The sequence below is a fragment of the Saimiri boliviensis genome, chromosome 12 (assembly GCF_048565385.1).
Source record: "Saimiri boliviensis isolate mSaiBol1 chromosome 12, mSaiBol1.pri, whole genome shotgun sequence".
Classification (NCBI taxonomy): Eukaryota; Metazoa; Chordata; class Mammalia; order Primates; family Cebidae; genus Saimiri; species Saimiri boliviensis.
Window position 1 is genome coordinate 115,049,896 of NC_133460.1, and position 24,157 is coordinate 115,074,052.

General features: G+C 50.7%; 1 protein-coding gene across 1 annotated transcript in view; it reads right to left on the reverse strand.

The window, feature by feature from the left end:
* TCERG1L (transcription elongation regulator 1 like) overlaps window positions 1–24,157 on the reverse strand; it is a 209,108-nt gene that overhangs the window by 67,611 nt on the left and 117,340 nt on the right. The window contains exon 5 of the mRNA XM_039465219.2: window positions 1,772–1,863. Coding sequence (XP_039321153.2) covers window positions 1,772–1,863 — 92 coding nt within the window. The remainder of the gene's footprint in view (window positions 1–1,771; window positions 1,864–24,157) is intronic.

Here is a 24,157-nt window from a genome sequence, read left to right on the forward strand (position 1 = left end):
GGAAGGATAGTCTAAATGATGGAAGCACAGAAGCCTAAGATTATAATAAAAAGTTGAAGGACCTCAAGTGTCTGTAAGACACAACAATGAGATAAAGCCTACACTAAGAAGTCTGTCTAATGCGGCTGTTTGGTAGAACCCTGGAAAATAGAGTGAAGCTGAGTCTTGGTGACTGAGCTATCCGAGTTATCCAGAATGAGTGGCCAGTGTTGAGAGATGCCAGCCCAGAGGGAAGGACAAGAAACACAGAGATAAAAGCACTCAGCCAGAAACGTCCCACACAGCCTCCTGTGTGGGGGTGAACCTGGGAAGGGCATCTTCCTGAACAGCACACGAGGTACTACCAGGAATTAAGGGGTGGCCTGTTTCACGTATGTCCATCCTGGCATTCTGATGTTTTGTAAATGATTTGTAACGTATATGATAATATTATCCTTAAGTTTGTATGTTTAAGAATAAAATGTTTATAATTTTCTAGTAGTAGAAAAAAAATCTTTGTTTCTTGTGAGAAAATAAGGCCAGGGATAAATAATGGGCATTACAGGGAGTATTCATAAATACTTGTCTCAAAAAATATACATGAAGACTAGAGTTTATATGAACAATCCAATTAGAAAAACTAGGAGGACTTTCATGATGAAGTTAATCGAACAACAGAAACTCCACAAGGAGTCTCGGAGTGCTAGACTACCGTGGCTAAGTATTCAAGCAAACAGAGAAGCATGTGATTTGTGATGGGGACTAATGTTTAAGTCTGGCAAGGCTGAGGTTTTCCACTGCTAATGACCGGGGTCCTCTCTATGAGCTGCACGCTGGTTAGGATTTCCCGTTGGTGATAAAAATGGCTAATCATGGTATAAAGCTCTCGTTCCACGCTGAAGTCATAAAAGTGAATTAGACTCAAAAAACTCAGTGATCAAGTCGTTATTTAAGGCACGAGAAAGGCTATCTGTAATTAATATGTAATTCTGGCTTGGATGTTAATCTCCTATGGAAAAATCATACTCAGGGGGGCCAGAGTTTAATTTGCACTAACATTTGTGATCGATTTTCGCCATTTAACATCTGCACCGTTGACTGGGGAGGAGAGGTGAACTGAACGGTGATTCCGTCCCGGAAGAACTCAGAGGAGAGATGGAGCCAGAACCAGGCAGAACAGAGAACGCACGGCATGGTTTGAGGCAGAGAAATGCCTTTTAAAGGTGAGGTAAGAGAGAATGCTGACAAATGACTGAGTCCCACCAGCGCCTTCCGTGTATTTGACAGGTGAGAGCAAAGTAAGTGTGATTTGTGATTTTGAAATGCAGTAATGAGAGCAACTCTCTTGGGTTACTGAGAGAAGGACTGTCCCGCTAAAATCCTGAAACACTTCAAATGCACTGTCCTGGCCAGTCTTTAAAATGCCATTTGGCAAACCAGTAAAGAGAAAGACCTGAAGTTAGAATGAGTGTGCTGGCTTTGCTTTCCTCCTGCCTAAGTGGTGCCTGAGCCATTTGACTACCTTGTGTGCCTTCTCTTCCTTCTGGAAATGGACATCCCAACAGAGTCCCCCAGGGAGCCACAGACCAGGCCTGGCAGGACTAGCAAGGCTGCCCCGTGCTCTCCAGGCCCCATGTGGCCCTCCAGGGCCAGGTCCCACCGTTTCACGCAGCAGATGGCAGTCACTTCACAAACGCCACGTAGCAAAAAGGCGTGGGGGTTCCCTGGGCCCTGGTCCTCCACACTCAGGGTTTTGCATCTTTAAAACACACACACGAGCCCCGAAACTGACCTTGTCTTCTTTGTCCCCAGCCCGGCTCTTCCTCTGTGTGTGCAGCATCAGGGCAGGAGGGCGGGCCACCCGGCCCCGCTCTGTCCTTGTATCTGTTGGACCAAAGCAACTGTCATTAACATTCCATTTGTCACAGTCGTTGGAAAACCTCAGCAATGAAAGGCAAACAGTGGCCCTGAGGATTTGAGCTGGTCAGTTGGCACCGTGTGTTCCACAGGAAGGTGGCAGTGCCTTGTCCTTAGATTGAAGTCTAGTGACAAAGTTCTCACCCCAAAGCAAGGACGCCTCTGATGATGTGTTTGCAGGGGGGCCAGGGGCCTGGACATACACATGTGCCCTGGACTCCCCGGCCCGACCTCCCGGCATCGCTCTCCTGTGCCTGTGTGTGCAGGCTTGTTCACTCCACCCTGCACTCAGCCTCTTGGAGAAGGACACTCAGGAAACAAGCCCAAAAGGGGGAGGTCTGAGACTTGTTTGCCTGGTGACAATCACCAGGGTGAGGCCATGACAGCTCTCAGCACCCCCAGCCTGGTGGGCCCAGGGTGGGAGTGCTATTGCTGGGTGCATGGGCATCTTCGGGCTGCTATCTCACATGCTGGGACCCCCAGTGCTCAGGGCAATCAGGAGCCTCCTCTGGTGATGTCAGCCTGCTCCCTGGACTCCATCTATGCCCATACTGGGTGCCATCGAAAATGTCATTGGCCAAGCCTTGTGAACTGGGCCACACGGGTTGTGGGTGAATGGGACACAGGCCCTTCCCAAGAAGGACAAAGGGCCAGTATAGGATGGAAGAACCAGCCTTGCTGAGGCTCTGCCAGTGGGTGTCCATGACGGGCTGCCCTTGGTCCTGGCCCTGCCAAGGGGACGAGAGGGGCTCTGTGGGGGCCATGTCACCAGTGACCATGGCTTACTGGTCACTGTAGTGGGCACTGGTTTTTCCAGGGTGCCAGACTCCACAGCACTTTGAAAAGTACTTGTTTCAGGGGAGGAAGGGATTCTGCAAATTCCTAAAGATTGTTGCATTTTCATCTTATCCAAAAATGTCCATCTAACGCTCAACATTTTGCAAGTAGATTCAGGGAAAAACAGCACAGCAAGGTGGAGCACTGTCTTAATGCCAAGAATAAAAAGAAAGACCCAACCTTCTAACCAGACACCAACCTAAAACAACAGATCAGTTCTCAAAGGAAAGCCCTGGCCCAGTCTCACTGTATGCAGGGCAGGACCCTCAGGAAGCAGAGATTTGTTTTGCTTGACCCAGAGCTCAAGACTGGGCCGCACAGGCAGGTCCAGGTGTGTTCCTTCCTGGCAGAAGGGAGGATGGGGAATGAACGTACATCCCTTTACACATGTATGTGCACGGAATGCACAGATGCGCATATACACGCACGCACACAGAAAGGATGTACCATGGCACCCTCACCTTCTGGCCTTTCTTCCTGCCCCACTGCAGCTCCAGGAAGCACTGCATAGCCCCCCAGGGAGCTCCTCTGCAGCCCCGGGAAGGAGTCCTGCTCTCATGCCCTCTGCGGGCATTGGCACCTATCTGGCTTGTGGCTGCAGAGCCAAATGGCCTGCAGGGCACCCCTCTCCAGTGCCCTTGGTAGGAAGCCCTCATAAGGGTTGGATCGCTCAGCACATTTATTTCAGATGCAGAGCAGCAACACCAAGGCAGCCCGGACATGTCCCGGAGGCCCCATCCCTAAAGGTGCTGAGTTCAGACACGGCAGAGGCACAGGATCCCACCCCCGACTCCCCTCCATCCAGTGAGCAGGTGGAGGAATGCCCAGCCTGTCTTCCACTGCCACTCTGCACAGGGCCCTGGCCTGCAGGCTCTCACCAGGGCCAGGTGGCGGGTCTGCCCTCAGTGCAGCCTGCCAGCAAACGGGCTGAGCAGGGATCCCTGATGGGGCTGGCCTCCCCTGTCATTGCCACACCAAGAGGGGTCCACACAGCCTGCACTGCGCATTCTTCCTTCACAAGAGCCTAGCCAGTGCTGACCACAGGGCTCCCAGATTGCCATGACCACCCCAAGAGACGTCCTCAGGCCTGGCAGCTCCGTGCATGGGTCTGTTCCAAGGCTGGCCTTGGGGAGGGAGCTATTGGCTTTTCACTGAACCGGAGAACCAAGCATGAGTCAAGAAACTGGCTTTCAGGGCAGTGGAAATATTTCACTGTCTCTCAGGAAGATAAGCAGAGCCCCTGGATCGCATTAGGATTTCCAGAACTCTGCAAGAATCACGCCCACGGCTTGTTCCCTGCCAAGGTGCAGCAGGCATCAAGGAGCCTGGACACCAGGTCTCTACCCTGATCCTGCCCGGCAGTCCTGTTCCCACCCCATCTCTGCCTCCTCATCGAACCAGTGGGAATAGCTGCTCACTACCTTTACGCCACAGAAAGGAACTAGCAGATGGGGACACTGCCACACGCTGGAGGACCCTTGTTGAAGAACCTGGGGCCCTGTCCCTCTGCCTCCATCCTGCAGACACCAGAAGCAGCCCCCCGATTGAGGGGCAAGGCGACACACACAGAAGCTGAGCCCACCCTTCCCCCACCCTTGCAGACCTAACACAAAGCAGCCCCGAGAGAAGGGAGGGGTGAAGCTGAACGTGGCGTCTGCATGGCCCAGTACTCCACGAATTTCACTACTGAACGGAGACCTATTTTTTTGTCTAGATATGAGTGGATGGCTTTTTATTACCCAAGAATGAGCCAAAAGTGAATTGGTTTAAATTTTATCTAAAGTACAGCAAAGAGCAGGTCCCAGGGAGGAAGTCTGGATGGGTCGTGCATAGAAAGCTGAGGCTGGGTTTGAATTCTGTGCCATACACTCTGTGTTTTCAACACAGCGGGTGCCTACAAAACACACAGCAATCACAGCAGAAACGTCTGTCCCTATCTTCTAAGAGCATGTAAATAAATACGCGTTGTGAAAAACTGTGTTAGGAAGATCAGCAGCCCGCGAGGAGGCCGCAGGCCTATGATACTGTTCTCAAATGAGAGCATTGCTTAGTTGACTCCCCATGACCTTGAGAAAACATATTAAGAGATTTTTCGTATTGAAAGCAGTTGATCTTTGTAAAAATCAGACCTTAAAGTCTGGCTTTTGAGATAAACGGATTTACGTTCTTTCTCATGAGTGCTTCTTAGAGAAAATATGCTTGATGATCATTTTAAAGCCCCTAATCACAGACGCATTCCCCCAGAATACCTGCGACAGATGTGTGTGCCTGGCCCTAAATAGTTCTCTTAGTAACCGCACTCTTTAACAGCCATTGATTCTGCAGGTACCTTGGAGGCACGTGGGTGGCACCAGGGGCTCCCGCACGTACCTGGGTCTGCGTCTCAGCCATTCCGCCGTGAAAGTGCTTACTCTATGGCTCTCCGGGGGCCACTTCCGGGGTCCACTCTGACATGCTTAAGTACTCTTTGCTTTGGGCCTCTCCACAAACTCTGATGATGTTGTCATAAAATCCTCCCTTGAGTGGCAGAGAGAACTGGTTTATGGAGGAAAATCAACAAGTTGTAAGACTATGGGCGCTAAAGTACTTTGGGGAGCAAGCAATCTATGTCCACCCTCCGAGAGAGGCAGGGCGGTATTACCTTCCTGCACAACGCCTCTATTGATCAAACCCAACTCTGAGATGTGAAGTGCTCCCCAGCGGCCTTCAATGTGATTTTCCTCCTGGCAGTGATGAGAGACAAAGAGAACTGAGAAGGTCACATGGAAGTCTGGAAGGAAGAAAAAAAGGCTGTGCTAAAGCCACCCACGCCAGTCAGCTGACAGGCATTTATTTACTGTCCTTGGAGAACCCAGCACAGGCCTCCTTGCTGGTGGGGAGAAATGAGAGAATGCGCCGTGAGCAATGAGACGCTCCTCTCTCAAAGTGCTGCGGGCACGGCTGAGAGCTTCCAGGAGAAAGGCATCCAACACCAGCCCCTTGACGTCACATGGGGCAACAACACAGCTCTTCGGGAAACGGGTGGAAAGGAAAACCGTGTCCTGTCTCGTGGGCAAGACTTAGTAGCTTCAGAAACTCTTAGAGCTCAGCAATCAACCCTCTGTGTTTCCCTGAAAGAAGAGGGAGGTGGGTTTGTTTGTGCCTGAGCCAGGGTCAGCGTCCTGGCAGCTTTTCCCTATTGTGCTTCTCGGTCATTATTCCAGGTCTGAGGCACCTGCTTGGACCCGGAAGATGAAGACCAGGCCTCAGCTCAAAGGCAGCACCAGGATTCAGGTCCAGTCGATGGCACGGCCATGTAGCCATCACACATTCTAAGGCCAGCAAATGCTTCTTACGCCGAATGAAGTACCAGGAATTTACTTATTTCTTTATTTTTTTATTTTGAGACAGTCTCACTCTGTCACTCAGGCTGGAGTGCAGTGGCACAGTCTCTGTTCACGGCAACCTTCAAGCGATTCTCCTGCCTCAGCCTCCTGAGTAGCTGGAATTACAGGCACACGCCACCACATCCGGCTAATTTTTGTATTTTTAGTAGAGATGGGATTTCACTATGTTGGTCAGGCTGGTGTCAACAAACAAAATCTCTAGGCCTGGCCCAGAGATTTATTTTAACATTCAAAAGAGCTCATTTCTCTAAAAATTATTAAAATGAGGAACTATTCCAGGAAGTCAAAAGTGTCTAACTTGTCAAAAAGTTATTAGAAATATATCAATATCTCCCAATGCAAAAGATGATTCTGAAAGTCAGCCCAATTTTAATGTCATAAATATTGCCCTTCTTTGACCTCAGTTTCCTCATGCATAAAAGAAACTGTCTTGAGTCTCTTCCAGTTCTGGGATTCCGAGTATCAACATATCTGGAAGTGTGTGGAGTAAATCTTGAAGGAACCGGAGCTGCGGCCCTCACTGTGAGGCTGTGAGAACAGGCGTCTTCTGTTTCCTGCTGGCGGGGGGAGGAGGCGAACCCAGAGAAGTGAATGGACCTCAGGTAACAAGGAGAGAGAATTCACCTTTCTATTCTGAAAGCCGAGAGCCACTGCTCGTGCCTTTGAAACCAACCTCCTCTGATGACTTTGGAACTAGGCAGGAAATCTCTGAGGCTGAGGAGGGCGTTGACCCACACATGGTCTCCACCAGCCCTGTGGCTGGAGGGAGCTGGGAGGGCTTAGAGTCCTCTATTAATGGTTAACCATTATGGGAAAGGTTCTTGAGGAGGAGCGACACCATGCGCGCTCCGTGCCTGCTGGCTCCGCACGCAGCTGGGAGCAGACCCTGAGACCAGCTCACTTGAGCCTTGCTTGGACATGTGCATCTATCCAGCTGCCTTCATTCTCAGGGAGAACACACAGGCCTGTGCCAGCTACGATGGTGGCACAGAAGGTGGCAGGAGATGGCGGGAATCACTGGAGCCTGTTTCTGTGTGTGCCACAATCCAGTGACCCCGTTTCCATATACAAATGGCTTCACCTCCAAGCGCATGGAAGGTCTCATCCGCCTGCAGAGCTGCCGTGGAGAGAATAATGATTTTTTCGAGGTGGACTTTCGCTCTTGTCACCCAGGCTGGAGTGCAGTGGTGAGATCTCCACTCACTGAAACTTCTGCCTCCTGGGTTCAATCAATTCTCCTGCCTTGGCCTCTTGAATAGCTGAGATTACAGACATCTGCCACCACACCCAGCTAATTTGTGTATTTGTAGTGGAGACGGGGTTTCACCATGTTGGCCAGGCTCATCTCCAACTCTTGACTTCAGGTGATCCACCTGCCTCAGCCTCCCACAGTCTGGGATTTCAGGCGTGAGCCACTGTGCCCGGCCTGAACGATATTTGGATCTTGCCCACTGCTTCCCTGTATGTACCCTTCTAAAATATTTTCCAAGACGCTGAGATAAAGTTGGCACAATGATCTCATTTTACAACTAGGAAAAGCAGACGAGGTGAGCATCTTCTAGATCACAAAGTAACCCAGAGGGAGGGCAGGAATTATCTGTCAATTTAACCGGTACTGAGCTCCTTTGAAAAATCTGATAATAAAATAAGGAGAAAACACAATTTATGCTTAAGATAACAAAAATGACACACTCAGGGCCCATTGTATACAGTCCTAAATGAAGTGTGCTGACTGCCTTGATTTTTCGCATCAGCCTCTTCAATGAGAACCACGGTGTCTAAGGGAACTCTGTCCCTGGGAAGGTGCCTGCGTGTGGTCTTCATGCCAAGCGCAATTCACAAGAGTTGCTGGCCCTAGAGCAAGGCAGAAGCAGGAGAGACACAGATCTCAGGGGTTAAAAACAAGAGGAGCCCAGGGGCCTGAAAGACACGTGAATGGAAGGGTGCCATGTCCGGCAGGGGAGGCTGGGGGCAGCTGGGAGCAGAAAGCATGGCCTGGAGGTGCCTCCTTAAATCCCCTCTCCTTAAATGCCCTCTGACAGACCTTGGCACAGTCCTCCGGATGACGTCAGGAAGGCCATATCCTGCTGGTGAGGAGCTGGTGACAGGGAGACTCTCCCTGGCAGCCCAGGACTGGGTAGGAGGGAGGGGTTGGGGAGCAAACCCCTTGAGAAGCCCCTTCCCAGCAGGGCTTTTGGCTGCTACCAGACGGGCTGGAGTCGCAGTGGCTGCTGCTCCCGAGAGGTCCCAAAGAGCCAGAGTCCTGCGGTCCATCCCCACATCCCACCAGGGGATGAGCAGGAGGTGGTCTCGGTCCCCTCAGTGTGGCCGCACAGACCTGCTGCCCTGCCAGGAATATGAGGCCACCACAGTCAGATGCTGGGGTGCAACTGCCACCGCTGGAGGACAGCACTGGGGGCTGCTGGCACTGAGGGAGGTGCATGGTGTCACCTCTGACGGAGCACCACACCCCAGCACTCAGGACAGGCCTGGCAGGAAGCCCGGAGGCACAGGCGGAAACCCCACAGAGGCGCCACTTCCCCGGGAGCCTCCGTGAAGCCGGGGCAGGTCTTCCCAGGCCCTGCTCAGTGGGCCAGGAGGACGCAGCTGGCAGGGCTGCCGTGCGGTTGGAGAGGGTCCAGGTCAGCCAGGGCTGCAGAGGTCCCCTGGTGGGGGCTGGGCTGTGGGCGGGGCTCACGGCTGCTGCCCTCTCCCTCCCTCCGCCCGTTCCCAGGGAAGCCTGGCTCCTGTGGTCCCAGAGCACCTCCTTGAACTCCACTATAAGTGAAGATTATTTTCATATAAACAGCAAGTCATTTCTGAGTCCTCCTAAATTTTTCATAGGCAGTGATTTCACAGAGTTGACAAGCTGCAGAGAATTAATTTCCCAGCCATTTTTAACATCCTGAATTTCCTTTGCAAGAACAAAGGGTTGTAAAACGCTCAGACCAGAGAACCAGAGCGTGGCTTCCTCCACAAGAAGGGGGTCTCAGTACTGAGAGGCGACTCCACCTTTAACACGACTCAGCCCTGTAATGAGAATTCACCTCATCATGAGACTCCACTCCTGGAACCCGAACCCACCCCTCTGATGAGACTCCACCCCTGTAATTGGTCTCGGTCCTGCGTCCCCAGCCAGAGTCCAGATTCCTGTGGGCACCCGTCTGACCAGCAGATCTGCTTGACCAGCAAGAGAATCCGGAGTCATTGCTAGACAGAACGGCGCAGGGAGGTGGTGGGCATTTTCACTGCGTCATGCAGGGCCTGGGGCACTCTGCGTCTCTGATGAAGGCAGGCTTCCGACCAGGAGGCCAACTCCAGGTTAGCGATGCAGGAAGTGCTGCACCAGCAGAGTGAGCTTTGGGATCTGAGGGTAGCAGGAGTGCAGATGACAGCACTGGCACCCTGGCTGTCAGCAGAAGGCAGAGAGGAGAGCCCAGTGCCTGCCTCACCTGGCGCGGCACACCTGCACAGAAGCAAGCCTGCAGGGTGGCACGGCAGGGCCTATGGGGAAAACCGGCTTCAATGCTCTGTCCCTTTCAAAGAGCTACGCCCAAGTTACCAGGGCACTGCAGCCCACCCCAGGGGCAAGCTTGTCCCGCTGTGTCCAGGAAGCTGGCACCACCATGGCACCAGCTGTACCCAGGGAGGGAGCCACAGAGCCAGCTCCCTGCCCACCTCTGACCTCAATAAACAAGTATTTAATGAGTAAATGAATGAGCTGATGGCGAGTCCTAGGCAATTCGTAAATTATGCTCAAAGTTCTCATGTTTAATCAAAAGTAGGGATGTTCAAAGCAAAAGAGACATATTAACCCAGACAATTTCTATTAAAAAAAGAAATAAAAATTGCAAGCACTCTTGTGTCAGGTACATAGGGAGCCAAGTAGGGCTTTACCCCAACTTTGGATCAAGAAAAGAAGAGGGGCAGGAGGAGGTGGAGGTTGGGACAGAGACAGAAACGAAGGCAGGAGACAGGGATTGAGACAGGCACAGATACGCAGCGGGGAGGAAGGCGGTGGAGGGAGTTCCTGTGAACTTGTAACCATCATTTAAAACATTTTCCTGCAACTTTGTTTCAAAGCATAATCCATTTCATAGTACCAGGCTGAGTTATTTAAGCAACGCCCACCTGTCAAGGCAGTGCAGGAATTACAGCTGCCAACAGACGGAGGGCTTCAGTCTGCTGCTCTGCCAAGCCCTCTGGGTGTCAGAGCAAGCACCCAGCAGTGAGTGTTCCTCCAAATGGGTTGTAATGAAAGTCACAGCCAGGCTCAAAACTGCTGCTGTTCTGGATGCTTGAGCTGCTCCAGAGGCTCTGGTGCCCAGAGAGGCCAATGCTGCACACACAGAGACACATGTACACACACAGAGAGCTAGGCACACACAGACATATGCACACACACAGAGAGATATGCACACACAGACACGCGCACACACACAGATATGCACACACAGACACATGCACACACACAGAGAGACATGCACACACACAGACATATGCACACACAGACACATGCACACACACAGAGAGATATGCACACACACAGACATGCACACACACAGAGATATGCACACACAGACACGTGCACACACAGAGATATGCACACAGACATATTTATACACACAGAGAAATATGCACACACACAGACACATGCACACACAGACACACGTGCACACACAGAGATATGCACAAACACAGACACATGCACACACAGACACGTGCACACACAGAGATATGCACACACACAGACATGCACACACAGAGAGAGATATGCACACAGAGACATGTGCATACACACAGAGATATGCACACACAGACACGTGCACACACATCGATATGCACACACAGACATATGCACACACAGAGAGATATGCACACACAGATGTGCACACACACAGAGATATGCACACACAGACACGTTCACACACAGAGATATGCACACACAGACACGTGCACACACACAGAGATATGCACACACAGACACGCGCACACACACAGATATGCACACACAGACACGCGCACACACACATAGATATGCACACACAGACACGTGCACACACAAAGATATGCACACACAGACACATGCACACACAGAGAGAGATATGCACACACACAGACACATGCACACACAGAGATATGCACACACACAGACACATGCACACACACAGAGATATGCACACACAGACACGTGCACACACAGAGAGATATGCACACACAGACATGTGCACACACACAGAGATATGCACACATAGACACATGCACACACACAGATATGCACACAGACACGTGCACACACAGAGCTATGCACACACAGACACATGTACACACACAGAGATATGCACACACAGACACATGCATACACACAGATATGCACACAGAGACATGTGCACACACACAGAGAGATATGCACACATAGATGTGCACACATGCAGAAACACATGCACACACATCAAGACATACGCACACAGAGATAGGCACACACAGACGTGCACACACATCAAGACATACACACAGACTCATGTACACACACAGAGTTAGACACACACACACATACATGCACACACAAGCACACACATATGAAGAGACACACGCATACACTACACACACATAGGCACACACATGCCCACATGGACACAAAGCAAAAGCTTGTTTCTGATGATGGCTTTTCAGCCACCTGTCACAGCGGATAAAGGCCTTGCTCATAAGCTCAGTACTGAGCTCTGCTGCTCTTTGCCCCTGTGTACCAGAAAGAAGGAAAGAAAAGCCGACACAGGTACATACATTAGCAAGCAACATGTCTGCATTCTATTTCGAATGGTGACTTCAAAACAAGTGGCCTCTATGGTGAGAACTGTGTGTGCCCTGCACTGCTGTCCCAGCACAGGACGTTGGGAATGCCTGTAAGTGCAGCCCACCCATCTGCAGTAGTAAGCCCCCATGGCCAGCGGGCTGTCTCCCCTTCAAGGGCGTTCACATGCCCAGCACATGTCGGAGGGCAGCGTGTGTGCTGGGACACCCACCTGGACAGCGCCTTACACAGGCAGCAACCCCCACTTCCGAGGCTGGCACAGAGCAGCAGGCTCAGGGCAGACGTCAGCCGGGGTCACAGAGGGAGGCTGGAAGGGAGGCTCCTGGCACATAACTACGATTCGATGCCCCCCCATGTCTCCCCTGACCTCCAACTCTTCTAGATCCACAATCCAGCTTCCTTCCGTCTTGACCATGCATGACACTCGCACTGCACACAGGGGCTGTCAGCCCACGAGTGCTGGCTGTAGTTTCAAGTCTATTTCCACTTTATTTTCTGCAGACCCTGGCATGTTGCCATTTTGACGGACGCAGACTCCACGTTCTGGGACAGTCACGCAGGCTCTCCCTCCCTTTACTCCTGGGGCTTTCTCAGGAGTGGGGGGAGCATGCACACCGGGCGTCAGCCGTGGTCACGCCATGGACCCCTGAGGACCCTGCCTCCTCACTGAGTGCCCTGCAGGAGGCACCATGTGCGACTCTGAACCTCTGCACAGGGAGGCTGCCAGCTTTACCTTTCATCGACTTGCACGTTTAGCACAAGGCAGTGGCAGCAGTGACTCTGCCGGGTGCTTGGAGGGGGTTTTCCCAGGAAATAAGGAAGCCGACTAGCGTGGGGCCCTGGACGGGGTTTTGAAATAAGATGAAGCAGATTTGTATTTGGATGTCTCTTGTTCCTCTCAGGTGAACTTTGATAAATGGGGTGATGAGCGTCTCATGCCCTGAGGGTCTTCAAACAGCTTGAAAGGTCTACCAGATGGTGGGATGTGCTTCGAAGTCTCACCCAAAAAAGTGAGGTCCCCTAGCCATGCAGGCCAGGACACATCTCTCTCAGGGACATGCATCGTCTGTCTGTCTGTTCTCAGGGCCTGGGAAGAGGCACAGGCCTTAATTTGGAAACTCGGTCTGGAGACTTCCATGCCCCTCCCGCACCTGAGGTCTCCCCAGCACCTGGGAGACAGCTGGTCTCACCCGGGGGTCCCCAGCAAGCCCTGACTTCAGGGCCGTCGCTCACCCCGCCCCAGGTGTCTCCAGGCTCCCTTGGGACCTGCTCCCGAGGCACCAGCCCCGTTCCATGCACTCCGGGGTGAAGACCTGGCTCTCCACACTTGAGGAGCCTCTCTTCGATCAAGCGAGACAACACAATCAACAAATGGGACTCCACTGCACACTCCTCGGGGCTGCAGATTAATTGTTTAATGAGAAGGCAAAGCAGTTCCCACTCATTACTCCCGTGTGCTCATTAGTGCTCGTTCCTTCCCTCGGGGACACATTCCTACGTGTCATCACCGAGGGAGGTTTCCGTCTCCCAGCAGTGCCAGGCCGGCCACCAGCCCTCTGACAGCAGGGGAGGCTGAGCCGCATTAGCACCATGCTGGTGGAAGCTGGGGCTCCTGTGACACCTGCCCAGCTCTCCCCACAGATCATGCTGCCCGGACCAGGAGGTGAGCAGCCCCCAACCCCAGCCCCCACCAAGGTGGAGCAGCAGGAGCAGTCCCCACACAGCCACATGGGCAGCAGGTCACAGCAAGAGGCCAGGCCATGCCCAAGCCAGGACCGTGGGGCTTCTTGACTTGAGTAATGCATATAGAAACGCCAAGGTCAGCATCATTCCAGCTGCCTTTTAAACCTCTCCTTCAATCCAAGAATGCGCTAAACAGAAGTATGAAGAATGTGCCCCTCAGAGCACCACGTCCCACCACGTGAGGGGCGTCTGCAGAACGCAGCCCTGCCCTCCCTCAGCGACCGCCACAGTAGCCCTGGGTCCACCCGTGGGCATCAGCTTTTCCAACCTGGACAGCAGCCAGGGGATGGAGCCAGCACAGCCATGTGACTCTGCAAAGTTCAGACAAAGCCATTCCTACCGACACGACCACTGCGGAGGGCTGGGGGAGGGACTTCCGCGAATGTCTTCTGGCCCTTGTGCTTTTGACTCGAGGTCCATGAAAGCATTGCTGTTTCAGAGCTACGAAGTGGAGCCTTACACCTACACTGCACTTCACAATGACAGAAGCAGCCGCATGCATCGCTGAGGGTTTTGTTCTCTTGCAGACAGTGAGGGGTACCGGGCTCTGTGAGGTTACGGTCCAAGCACCCCTAATTCCCTGCAGCCACCTCTGGGTGGTGAGCAGTGGCCACCAGCAGGTCTGGAGTCCTGGAATTCTCCATTCTGCCCCTGACGACAGCAGCTGACCTCGAGACAAAGAGCTGGCAATGATTTCTTCATGGTTTAGTGAAAAAGATGTACCAAGCATCTCCCTGCTGTGAGCACGGCCTGAGGCCCGAGGGAGGTCGGGGAAAGACAGGCACGGTCTTCCTGGTCTGGCGGGCAGCGGGTAGTGACCAACCCACTCTGCAAGGGACTCTAGCACACAGCCCAGCACACAGCTCCACGCGAGGCTCGGGGACGGTGACATTGACATGATGCCCCCAAGGGTGGATAGGGATGGGAAGGAGAAGGGAAGGAGAAGGAGAAGGAAGAAGAAGAAAGAAGGAAGAAGGAAGGAAGAAGGAGAAGGGGAAGGAGAAGGAGAAGGAGAAGGAGAAGGAGAAGAAGGGGAAGGGGAAGGGGGGAGGGGGAGAAAAATGAATATATATATATTGTTCAACACCCACCTACGAGTGAGAATATACGGTGTTTGATTTTCTGCTCTTGTGTCAGTTTGCTGAGAATGATGGTTTCCAGGTTCATCCATGTCCCTACAAAGGACACGAACTCATCGTTTTTGATGGCTGCGTAATATTCCATGGTGTATGAACAATGAGAACACATGGACACAGGGAGGGGAGCACTACACACTGGGGTCCGTTGGGGGGAAATGGGGGAGGGGCGGGGGGGTGGGGAGGTGGGAAGAGACAGCATGGGGAGAAATGACAGATACAGGTGAGGGGCCGGAAGGCAGCAAACCACACTGCCATGTGTGTACCTATGCAACAATCTTGCATGTTCTTCACATGTACCCCAAAACCTAAAATGCAATAAAAAAAAGACTATATATATATATATATATATATATATGATACAGCACTGGTAGATAAGGATCCAAAGTCCCAGAGCCAAGATGGCGGTGGTGTGGCTGACAGGCAGGTCTGAGTGACAGCGGGCAGGCAGCACTGCAGCGAGGTCAGCTCAGGCCCAGCCTTAGGGGCAGCTGCCACTGGACATTGCAGGGAGCTCTGCAAATTACAAACTATGAGGACAGCAGTGTATTGCTCTGCTAATGTCATAGATAACATATATAGGATATTAGACACTTTCATAAAGATAATACATAAAAATGATGTCATTTGATTTTTATGTTCACATTTACATTCACATTTATTTTCGGCTGCTATCCACTGCTAACATTGCTTCACATTAACACTGATTTTAGGCTACTATCTAGTGCTGATATTATTTTGTAGAAGAAAGAGAATGACAAGAGCAGGCCTGTACTGTTCGTAGGAGTATTTTGATAATGTTAAAATTAAGTGTTGGAGCCATAAAGTTAAAATATTGTGTTTAACACATTCGTTACCTTAGCATAAGTATTCAGAACTTCAGATTTTAGAACTTCAAAATACCTTTTAATATACCCTTCAGTTCTCTATGGAAGGTAAACACATAATTAAATATATTCACATTCTAAATGACATCATTACATTTTGTCAAATAAGAACGTTATTTTGTTAAAAAAAAAAAAAAAAGATTCCGTTTGGAAGGAATTAGAATATAAAAGGAGACGTGCATCCCATTACCAGCGGTGTCTGTTACCTTGAAGGGCAGTCGGTCCCTGGTGTCTGGGTTTGACACTGTTATTCAGGAGGAGGCCCTGCTGGCTGTATTCTCATGACCGGGGAGTTTTAGGGCCAGCCAGGGAAGGGCACAACTCTGGCCACTGCCTGCCATGGACCTGAGCCAGTAATCCCGGAATCCAGGCCCTTCTGCTGTTCCCTGGTCTGCGGGGTTGAAGCACACCCTCCAGGTCTCCAGCCAGGGCCGGGACCTCCCCAAAGCAGAACCAAGGCCTGGAGCCTGAGGGACACTGAGGCCGGAAGAGGAGAGTGAGGCCAGGCTCAGCTAAGGAGCAGCTCTCTCCCTTCCCCTGGACTGGGAGGATGGAAGTCAGATGAGGACGGGGCAGCACCACCAGTAACTCCCGGGGCCCCGGGGGGGTGTCTGTGCTCCACACAGAGGCTGAGGTCTGCAATCGGGCAGGCCTGGCCACAGCACTCAGCTAGGTTATTTTCCAGCCATGAAGCGTGGGGAGCATCGCTGACCTTCTCTGAGATTCAGTTTCCCCATCAAGCGAATGGGAAAAATAATATCATGTGGAAGAGCCTGGCATGGACAGAGAGGCTGCACATTCAGTGCCATGCACAGGTGTGCCCACGGCAGGGCTCATGGAAGTAGAGTCTAATAACTGTTCGCCAAGAGCCTGCTGAGCCAGCCTCAGCTGCTGCCAGGGTCTGCCTGTGGCCGTGCAAGCAGAGAAGACCCCGGCCCGGAGGAGACATTTGGTGGAGCAGGCGGGCCAGGGGCAGGCAGAGCCTCTCTGTGTCCCCACTCGCCTCCTGAGCAAACTCTGCTCCTCTGGGTCCACGTACCTTTGCAAAATGTACTTGTTCATCCAGCTGGGCATTCCAAAAAACTCATGGTAGCCACTGTTCTATCCAGAACATTTTAAGGGAAACATTTGCAAATATTCTTTGCAAATACACTGGGAACAACCACTCATTCCTCCCAAGGCAGCATTGCCTTGTTAAGATGCAGCTGCCTATCACCACATGGAAATCAAAACCAGCCTGAACAGAGATGGAACTGTGTGTGTGCACATAGCACCATGTGTGTGTATGTGTTTGTGTGCATATAGCACTGTGTGTGCCTGCACATAGCGCATGTGTATGTGTGTGTGTATATATTTGTGCACATAGCACCACGTGTGTGCTTACACACAGTGCATGTGTATGTATGTGTATGTGTGCACATAGCACCATGTGTGTGCCTGCACACAGTGCATGTGTATGTGTTTGTGTGTGTGCACATACCACCATCTATGTGCCTGCACACAGTGCATGTGTATGTGTGTGTGTGTGCACATAGCACCATGTGTGTGCCTGCACATAGCGCATGTGTATCTGTGTGTGTGCACATAGCACCATGTGTGTGCCTGCACACAGTGCATGTGTATGTGTGTGTATGTGTGTGCACATAGCACTGTGTGCCTGTGTGTCTGTGTGTACACAGCATCTGTGTGTGTGCATACATATGTATGCACATAGCATGTGTGTGCACACTGGACGTGTGTATACAAGCATGCGTGTGCATGTGCGTACGTGCACACTCCATGTGTGTGTGTATATACCAAATAGTCAAGTCCCTTTAGAGGCCCTTGAGTCCGCCAGGTGAGTGGGCACAGGAAAAAGACCTGAAGAATGTTCTCTTGCCTCAGCAAAAATGCACCTTGCACTGTCACGTGTGAAAGGGAGGAAAACACACATTTAAGTTACATCAAAGACTGGGAGGTCCTCAGGGCATGGCCGGGGTCTTTGTGTCCCTGTCCCTAGCTGGGGACATAGCACTGGGGGGTGTCAGTAAGTAATCAATTTAAAAGAAATAAACATTTATTTAAAATATTCTCTTAGATAGAAATCACGATTTGTGATAAATCCACCCTAATCTGACCCATTTGCATGATTTAAATGAGCAGCTTATAAGGGCATCTGCCCTTGCACAAAAGTGCACTCGAGCTTCTTGGAAGGCTGCATGAGCAAAAGGAAAGATGGCTTCAGAAGAACTCTCGGGACCCCTCTGCCCTTGAGGTGGTGGCGCCTGTGATTTATACACACACTGCTCTAGCGTCGGCAGGCCTGTTATTCTTTAAAGAGCTCATACGGAGTCAGCTCTGACTTCTGCAGACTAATCTATGTGAAAACGCAGTCCTCACCTAACTGATTTATCTTCACATTTAGGAGTAATAAAATTAATAGTGCACTTCTCATCTTGGCTGATAAAATTAACTTTTTTTCTAACTAACTTCTTTCAGTTATTTTCTTTATTTCAAAGGGGAAGTTATTCCAGTCATTTGATACAAATGGCTTTAATTAGTTTAAGGCAAACATAACCTTTAACGAATCCAGGCTTGGGATTGCTGGTTGTGTGCGAAAGGATAAAAACAGTGCTGTGCTCATGGCATTGATTTGTAATGTCAGGCTGCACAATCCAATTTGGGTTGGCATCAAAGCAAACCACCCATCACTTGAAAGAATAATTCCTTTGCCAAGGCCATCCCCAAATACACACAAAATGCATTTTTATGACAAGGGCAGGCACAGTTTTTAAATGACGGAGGAGGGACTCACCACCACCATGTTCTATCTGGCACCGCCCACGACGGGTGCCTGCTCTGACTTAGAGCATGGCAGATATTTTCTGAGGAACTTGCATTTTGAATGACTATTTCTTTTGTTTTCTTTTAAAGGAATTGAAACATTTGAAATAGTCAATCCTATACTTACAATGAAGCAACTGGTACAAAGAGACGCTTTGTTGGGGAAATACTCAGCTGAAGGTTCTTGTCTGGGATGGACCTTTTCCCGATTCTGCTGAGCTGCCTAACAAACAGGTCAGCTTTGTCAACTAGAATCAGAATTTCTGGCCCATGCACCAGATCTCCTATTTGCAGATGTGACCTTGGGCTCCTCTTTTATTGGGCTCTTCATCCTCTGTAGGATATAATCTAATCCCAGTTCTTTCTCCTAAGTATCTTATTTTTTAGAAATTCTCTATCACCTAAGACCACTCCCAGAACAAGCTCAGAATACAGTCTTATGTACCTGCTCTCTCTAGAATCCCCTACACCCATGCCCCGACACTGACTCTTCCCTCATCTGAGCCGGAGCCCAGACTCTCTGGACACAGTTCACGACCCCACGGTGGGGTAGACCTTTGCTCTGTCCCCTACTCTGTGTGTGGCTCTTCTTACACGTGATGCTAACGTTGTCTCATGTGTCTGCCTCCTTCTAAGAGACAGCTCCTTGGGGGTGGGTGTTGCCCTTGAGCATCACGTCTGCCAGGCACTTGCACAGACCCCGACAGCAGCGGGATGCAACTCACTTCTCTGGCTGCAGACTTCCCCATCTCAGTGACCAGCCCTTGTTCCCACAGGGCCAAGCTCGGGGGCTGCCCCAGGACCCACCACACTCTGCCTCTGTGCCTTTACCTGGAAGTGTCTATTTCTTGGAAGCTGCTTTCCTCTTTGTCCCACACAGCCCTTCTCTTCTGAGTAGAGCACGCCAGTACCTCCTTGCCTTGCAAAGCCCACACTTGGCGTGTGCAGTGAACAATGACCTCACTGTCCTTCCATGTTTCAAAAAATGTTACACATACTTCTCTTCTAGCATGTCATATTTAAATGACCCATTTCTTATCCACGAGCTTTCTGAAAACAGAAGTCATGTCTTTTAATCTTTAAATCTACTTTAAATCAATTCTGTGATTGACACAAAATAGACGTTTAATAAATATTTGATGACTGATTAAATGTATACATAAATGAGGGAACAACCATCCGCTGGAAGAGATAAATGGACTTGTCAATCTGCCCTTCCCACGCACAGAGCAATCAAACAAAAGAGAAACAAATCAGCAAATAAACATGAAACTGCATGCGATATTTGGCAAGAGTCGAGGCAGCTGGCACAAAGGTTTTCTATTCTGGAACAAAGCCCTCCATGCCAGTCTGTGGAGGATCCCACTCCCAAGTGGCCAGCTGTTCACACATCCAAGCTCAGGTAGAAACTGCGTCTCCAGCAGCTCTGTGTGTACGCACAGGTCATGATGGGAACTCTCTGCCACTTGCTGATTCTAAGTTGTGAACAGGCAGCGGGAGCTCCAGGCAGCAAAGCAACCTCAGCATCAAGCAAGGAAGCTGCAGCCACAGGCGCACATGTGGCCACCGGCCTCACGCCTCACAGAGGAAGATGGGCCCCCTAGCAGGACTGGCACAGTGTCCTCAAAGGGACTGAGAAGGTCCTTTAGCCATGAGGCAAGAACAAAATGGTCCCAAAGTCACTAACAGAAAACACAAATAAACTCTAGAAAGTCATATATACACACACATCATATACATCCTACTATATTTACAGGTTAGCTGGGATTACAGTGGGGATTACAGGAAGCCGAGGGGAGAGGATCACCTGAGCCTGGGGAGGCTGAGGCTGCAGTGAGCCACGATGATGTCACCACACTCCAGCCTGGGTGAAGAGTGAGACCCTGTCTCAAAAAATAGAGACAAAGAGATATATACACAGATACAGATATAGATAATATAGATGTAGGTACAATTTTAAAATAATTAGATCATGAGATGCATCAAGAATACAGATGGATACAGATATATTTTAATTAGAAAAGAAACAGATGTTTGAAGGACAGTATCAAGTAAATGCCCCCAAATACAGAAGAATGTCATAAAGATTTAAGGAGAAAGAGATGTAATCTTGGATTTTGCAATAAATTCTTAGATATAACAGCAAATGCATGAGCAACAAAAGAAAAAATTGATAAACTGCATTTCATCAAAATTAAAAACTTTAGTGCATCAAAGGATATCATCAAGAAAGGAAAAGACAACCTTCAGAATGGGACAAAATATTTTCCAGTTACATATCTGATGAAGGTCTGGTATCCAGAATATGTAAAAAGCTCTTGCAACTCAACAAGAAAATGACAAACCACTGTATTTGAAAAAGAGCAAAAATTTTGCCAAGGAAGCTACACCAACGGCCAACAGGCATGTGAAAAGGTGCTCAAAATCACCAGTTGCTGGGGAAATGCAAAACCAAACCACAGAGAACACACTAAACCCACTAGAAAGGAACAATTTCAGGAAATAAAGGAGAGCAGGTGTTGAGAGTGTGGTGAAAATGAAGCCATGAACGGTGGAATGTCAAACGGTTCAACTGCTCTAGAACACGGTTGAAAAGTCAAACATAGCATTAGTGTAAGACCCAGCGATTCCACTCCCAGATCTATACCCAAAATAATTAAACACAGGTATTCACACCAATACATGTAAACAAATGTTCCCAGCAATATTTATAATCACCTAAATGTGAGCACAACGCACATGTGCACCAACGGGTGGGTGAATAAGCGACATGCAGTCCACCCAGACACCGGAACACTACCCTGCAGTGAAAAGGGATGAGCTGCTGATATGTGGTACTGTGCAGAGGAACCCTGAAGGCAGTGTCTTAAGTTAGAAAAGCAAGACACAAAAGGTCACCTGTTGTGTGGTCCATTTACATGAGATGCGCAGAATAGGTAGAAACAGAAAGCGGGTTGGTATTGCCAGGGGATGAGGGGAGGGGAAACTGGGGAGACACTGATTAACCAAGAAGGGGTTTTCTTTCAGGGTGAGGAGTAAGTGTTGCAAGTAGATGGAGGTGGTGCTTGGACAACATGGTGATTGCATTCAACGCTGCTGAATTGCTCCCTTGAATATAGCTAGCTTATGTGAATTTCACCTCAGTCAAAAAGAGAAAAGGTAATAAAAATAGACATCAACTTAAGTAAAATAAGCCAGACCCTGTGAGTCAAATACCACATGTTCTCACTCGCAGTGGAAGCTGGATAATGTGTACACATCTACAGGGAGAGGGGAATGGGAGGCAGTGGGCACTCCGAAGGCTGACGTGGAGGGAGGTGGCTGCAGAACTGATGGCAGCAGAGTTCTGTCTGTGCAAGTCAGACGTGTTTTGGAAGGCCAGGGATAAACATTGATCTAGAAGGTTACAGAAAGAAAAAGAAAGCTGATTCTGTTGCAAAGAATGGGGATAGGCTGGAGGTGTCTGAGGGCCAAATGTTCCCCCAAGGGCCCCCTGTCCTCGTGCCTCTGGCATGACACTGTGGCTCTGGGCCTGCCACGCATGGACCGGGCACTCCACACCACCATGCTGCCCACACGTGCACTGGGCACTCCACACCACCAGACTGCCCATGCGTGCACCGGGCACTCCACACCACCAAGCTGCCCACACGTGCACCGAGCACTCCACACCACCAGACTGCCCATGCGTGCACCGGGCACTCCACACCACCAGGCTGCCCATAGATGAACTGGGCACTCCACACCACCAAGTTGCCCACACGTGCACCGGGCACTCCGCACCACCAAGCTGCCCTGGGCGTCTGTTTTGCTCATTGGTTGGTTTTTGTTTTTTCTCATCAGCTGGTTTTTGTTTTCTCCTCACCAAGGATGAACATAATGCCTCAATTTACCCCACGGAAACATTGTTAGAATAATGGAAAGTGATATGAACGAAAAGAGCTTTGAAAGTCAGAAGCTATGAATCAGAGCCGCATCTGACCTTGAGCCTACACCTCCAAGCCCTTAGGTCAGCTGCCCTGCCCTCCACAGGGCCCTTGTCCTTCCAGCCTCCTCTCACCCCTGCAGGGCACTCGCTCTGCCCCTGTACAACCAGGCAAGTGTGCCAGAGCTGGCATGAGCTCCGAGGGAAGTAGAGACGTCCAGGCCAAGAAGTGGGCAGAGGACAGAGTCTGTGCGAACAAAGACAGCAACGTCAGTGATGGCAGAAGCTTGTGGGTCAAACCACCACTCCCCGCCGCCACCCAGCGCTGTGCACGATGGGCTGCTGAAGGACGGAGTAGTTAAATGACGACGCTGGTATTTGATAGAGCTGTGCCACCTCAGAGTCACAGGCCAAGCTCACCCAAGGCCCTGCCACTGCAGAGAGCTGAGAAGTCTGCTCTCCAGACTCTCCAGTTGTACTGGACAAGAGGGTGAGTGTCCAGGTGGCCCAGTGGGGAGCATTCTACCTGGCCATCCTGCTCTGCTGCTATCCAAACAGGATGGCCTTGCTCAGGGCTGGCCACCCCAACGCCTGCCCATGCTTGAAAGGGGGGCACATTTGTGAGGAGACAGCCTCTCACCCTCTTGCATTTCATCCTTAAGAATGCCATGGTGGAAGGGAATACTATGCGGCCATTAAAAAGAATGAGTTCGTGTCCTTTGCAGGGACATGGATGAAGCTGGAAACCATCATTCTCAGCAAACTGACACAAGAACAGAAAGCCAAACACCGCATGTTCCCACTCGCAAGTGGGTGTTGAACAATGAGAACACACGGACACAGGGAGGGGAGCATCACACACTGGAGGCTATCAGGAGGTGAGGGGGGCTAGCGGAGGGATAGCAGGGGACGGGGAGATTGGGGAGGATGACATTAGCAGAAATACCTACCGTAGATGACAGGGTGATGGACACAGCAAACCATGACAAACCTGCACGTTCTACACACGCACCTCACAACTTAAAGTATAAAAACAAATAAATAAATAGATCCAGAGGAAAAAAAAAGAATACCATGGTGGGAAACCAAAGGCCAAAGTCAATAACCTCCCAGGTGACGGGGCTGCCTCATTCTCCCTCCGGCCTTGGGTTCTGACTCCTTGCCCCCACCTAACTGAGCTGACACTTCAACACTACCCAAGAGAGGACGCTGGGGTCACTTCGTTCTCCCGAAAGGCTTTCATGCCAGGCCAGTGCAGCTGGCACCTACTCGGCACCCCATCCTGCTGCTCTGGGAAGACTTGGCGTTAACAGCTGGAAGAGGGCATGGCTCCACGTGCCCTCACGCAACGGCTGGGCCGGGTGCTGCGCCAATGCTGCTGAACCTGTGCTTGATGGAAGAGCTGGATCTGGAGCTGAGTCGCACCCAGGCTCAGCATCCTGGGTGGTTCTTTCTCTGCAGAAAGGCAGCCTCTCCTTGGCTTGGTCCCCCGCACACTTCCCAGGTGACAGCCGGGCAGGAGGGCCGGACCCGTTCCCTGACTCTGGTGCAGTTCGAGTTGGGAGCACACCGCTGCTGACAGGAAGATGGAGGGCCCGGCTGTCCCAGCGGTTAATTGGTCATGTTATTTATGTGTGTTGAATGCTTGTGAAACTCCCTGCCTGTTTCTGATACAATTAGTCTCACTGATGGTGAGGTTTGTGAGTGGAAAT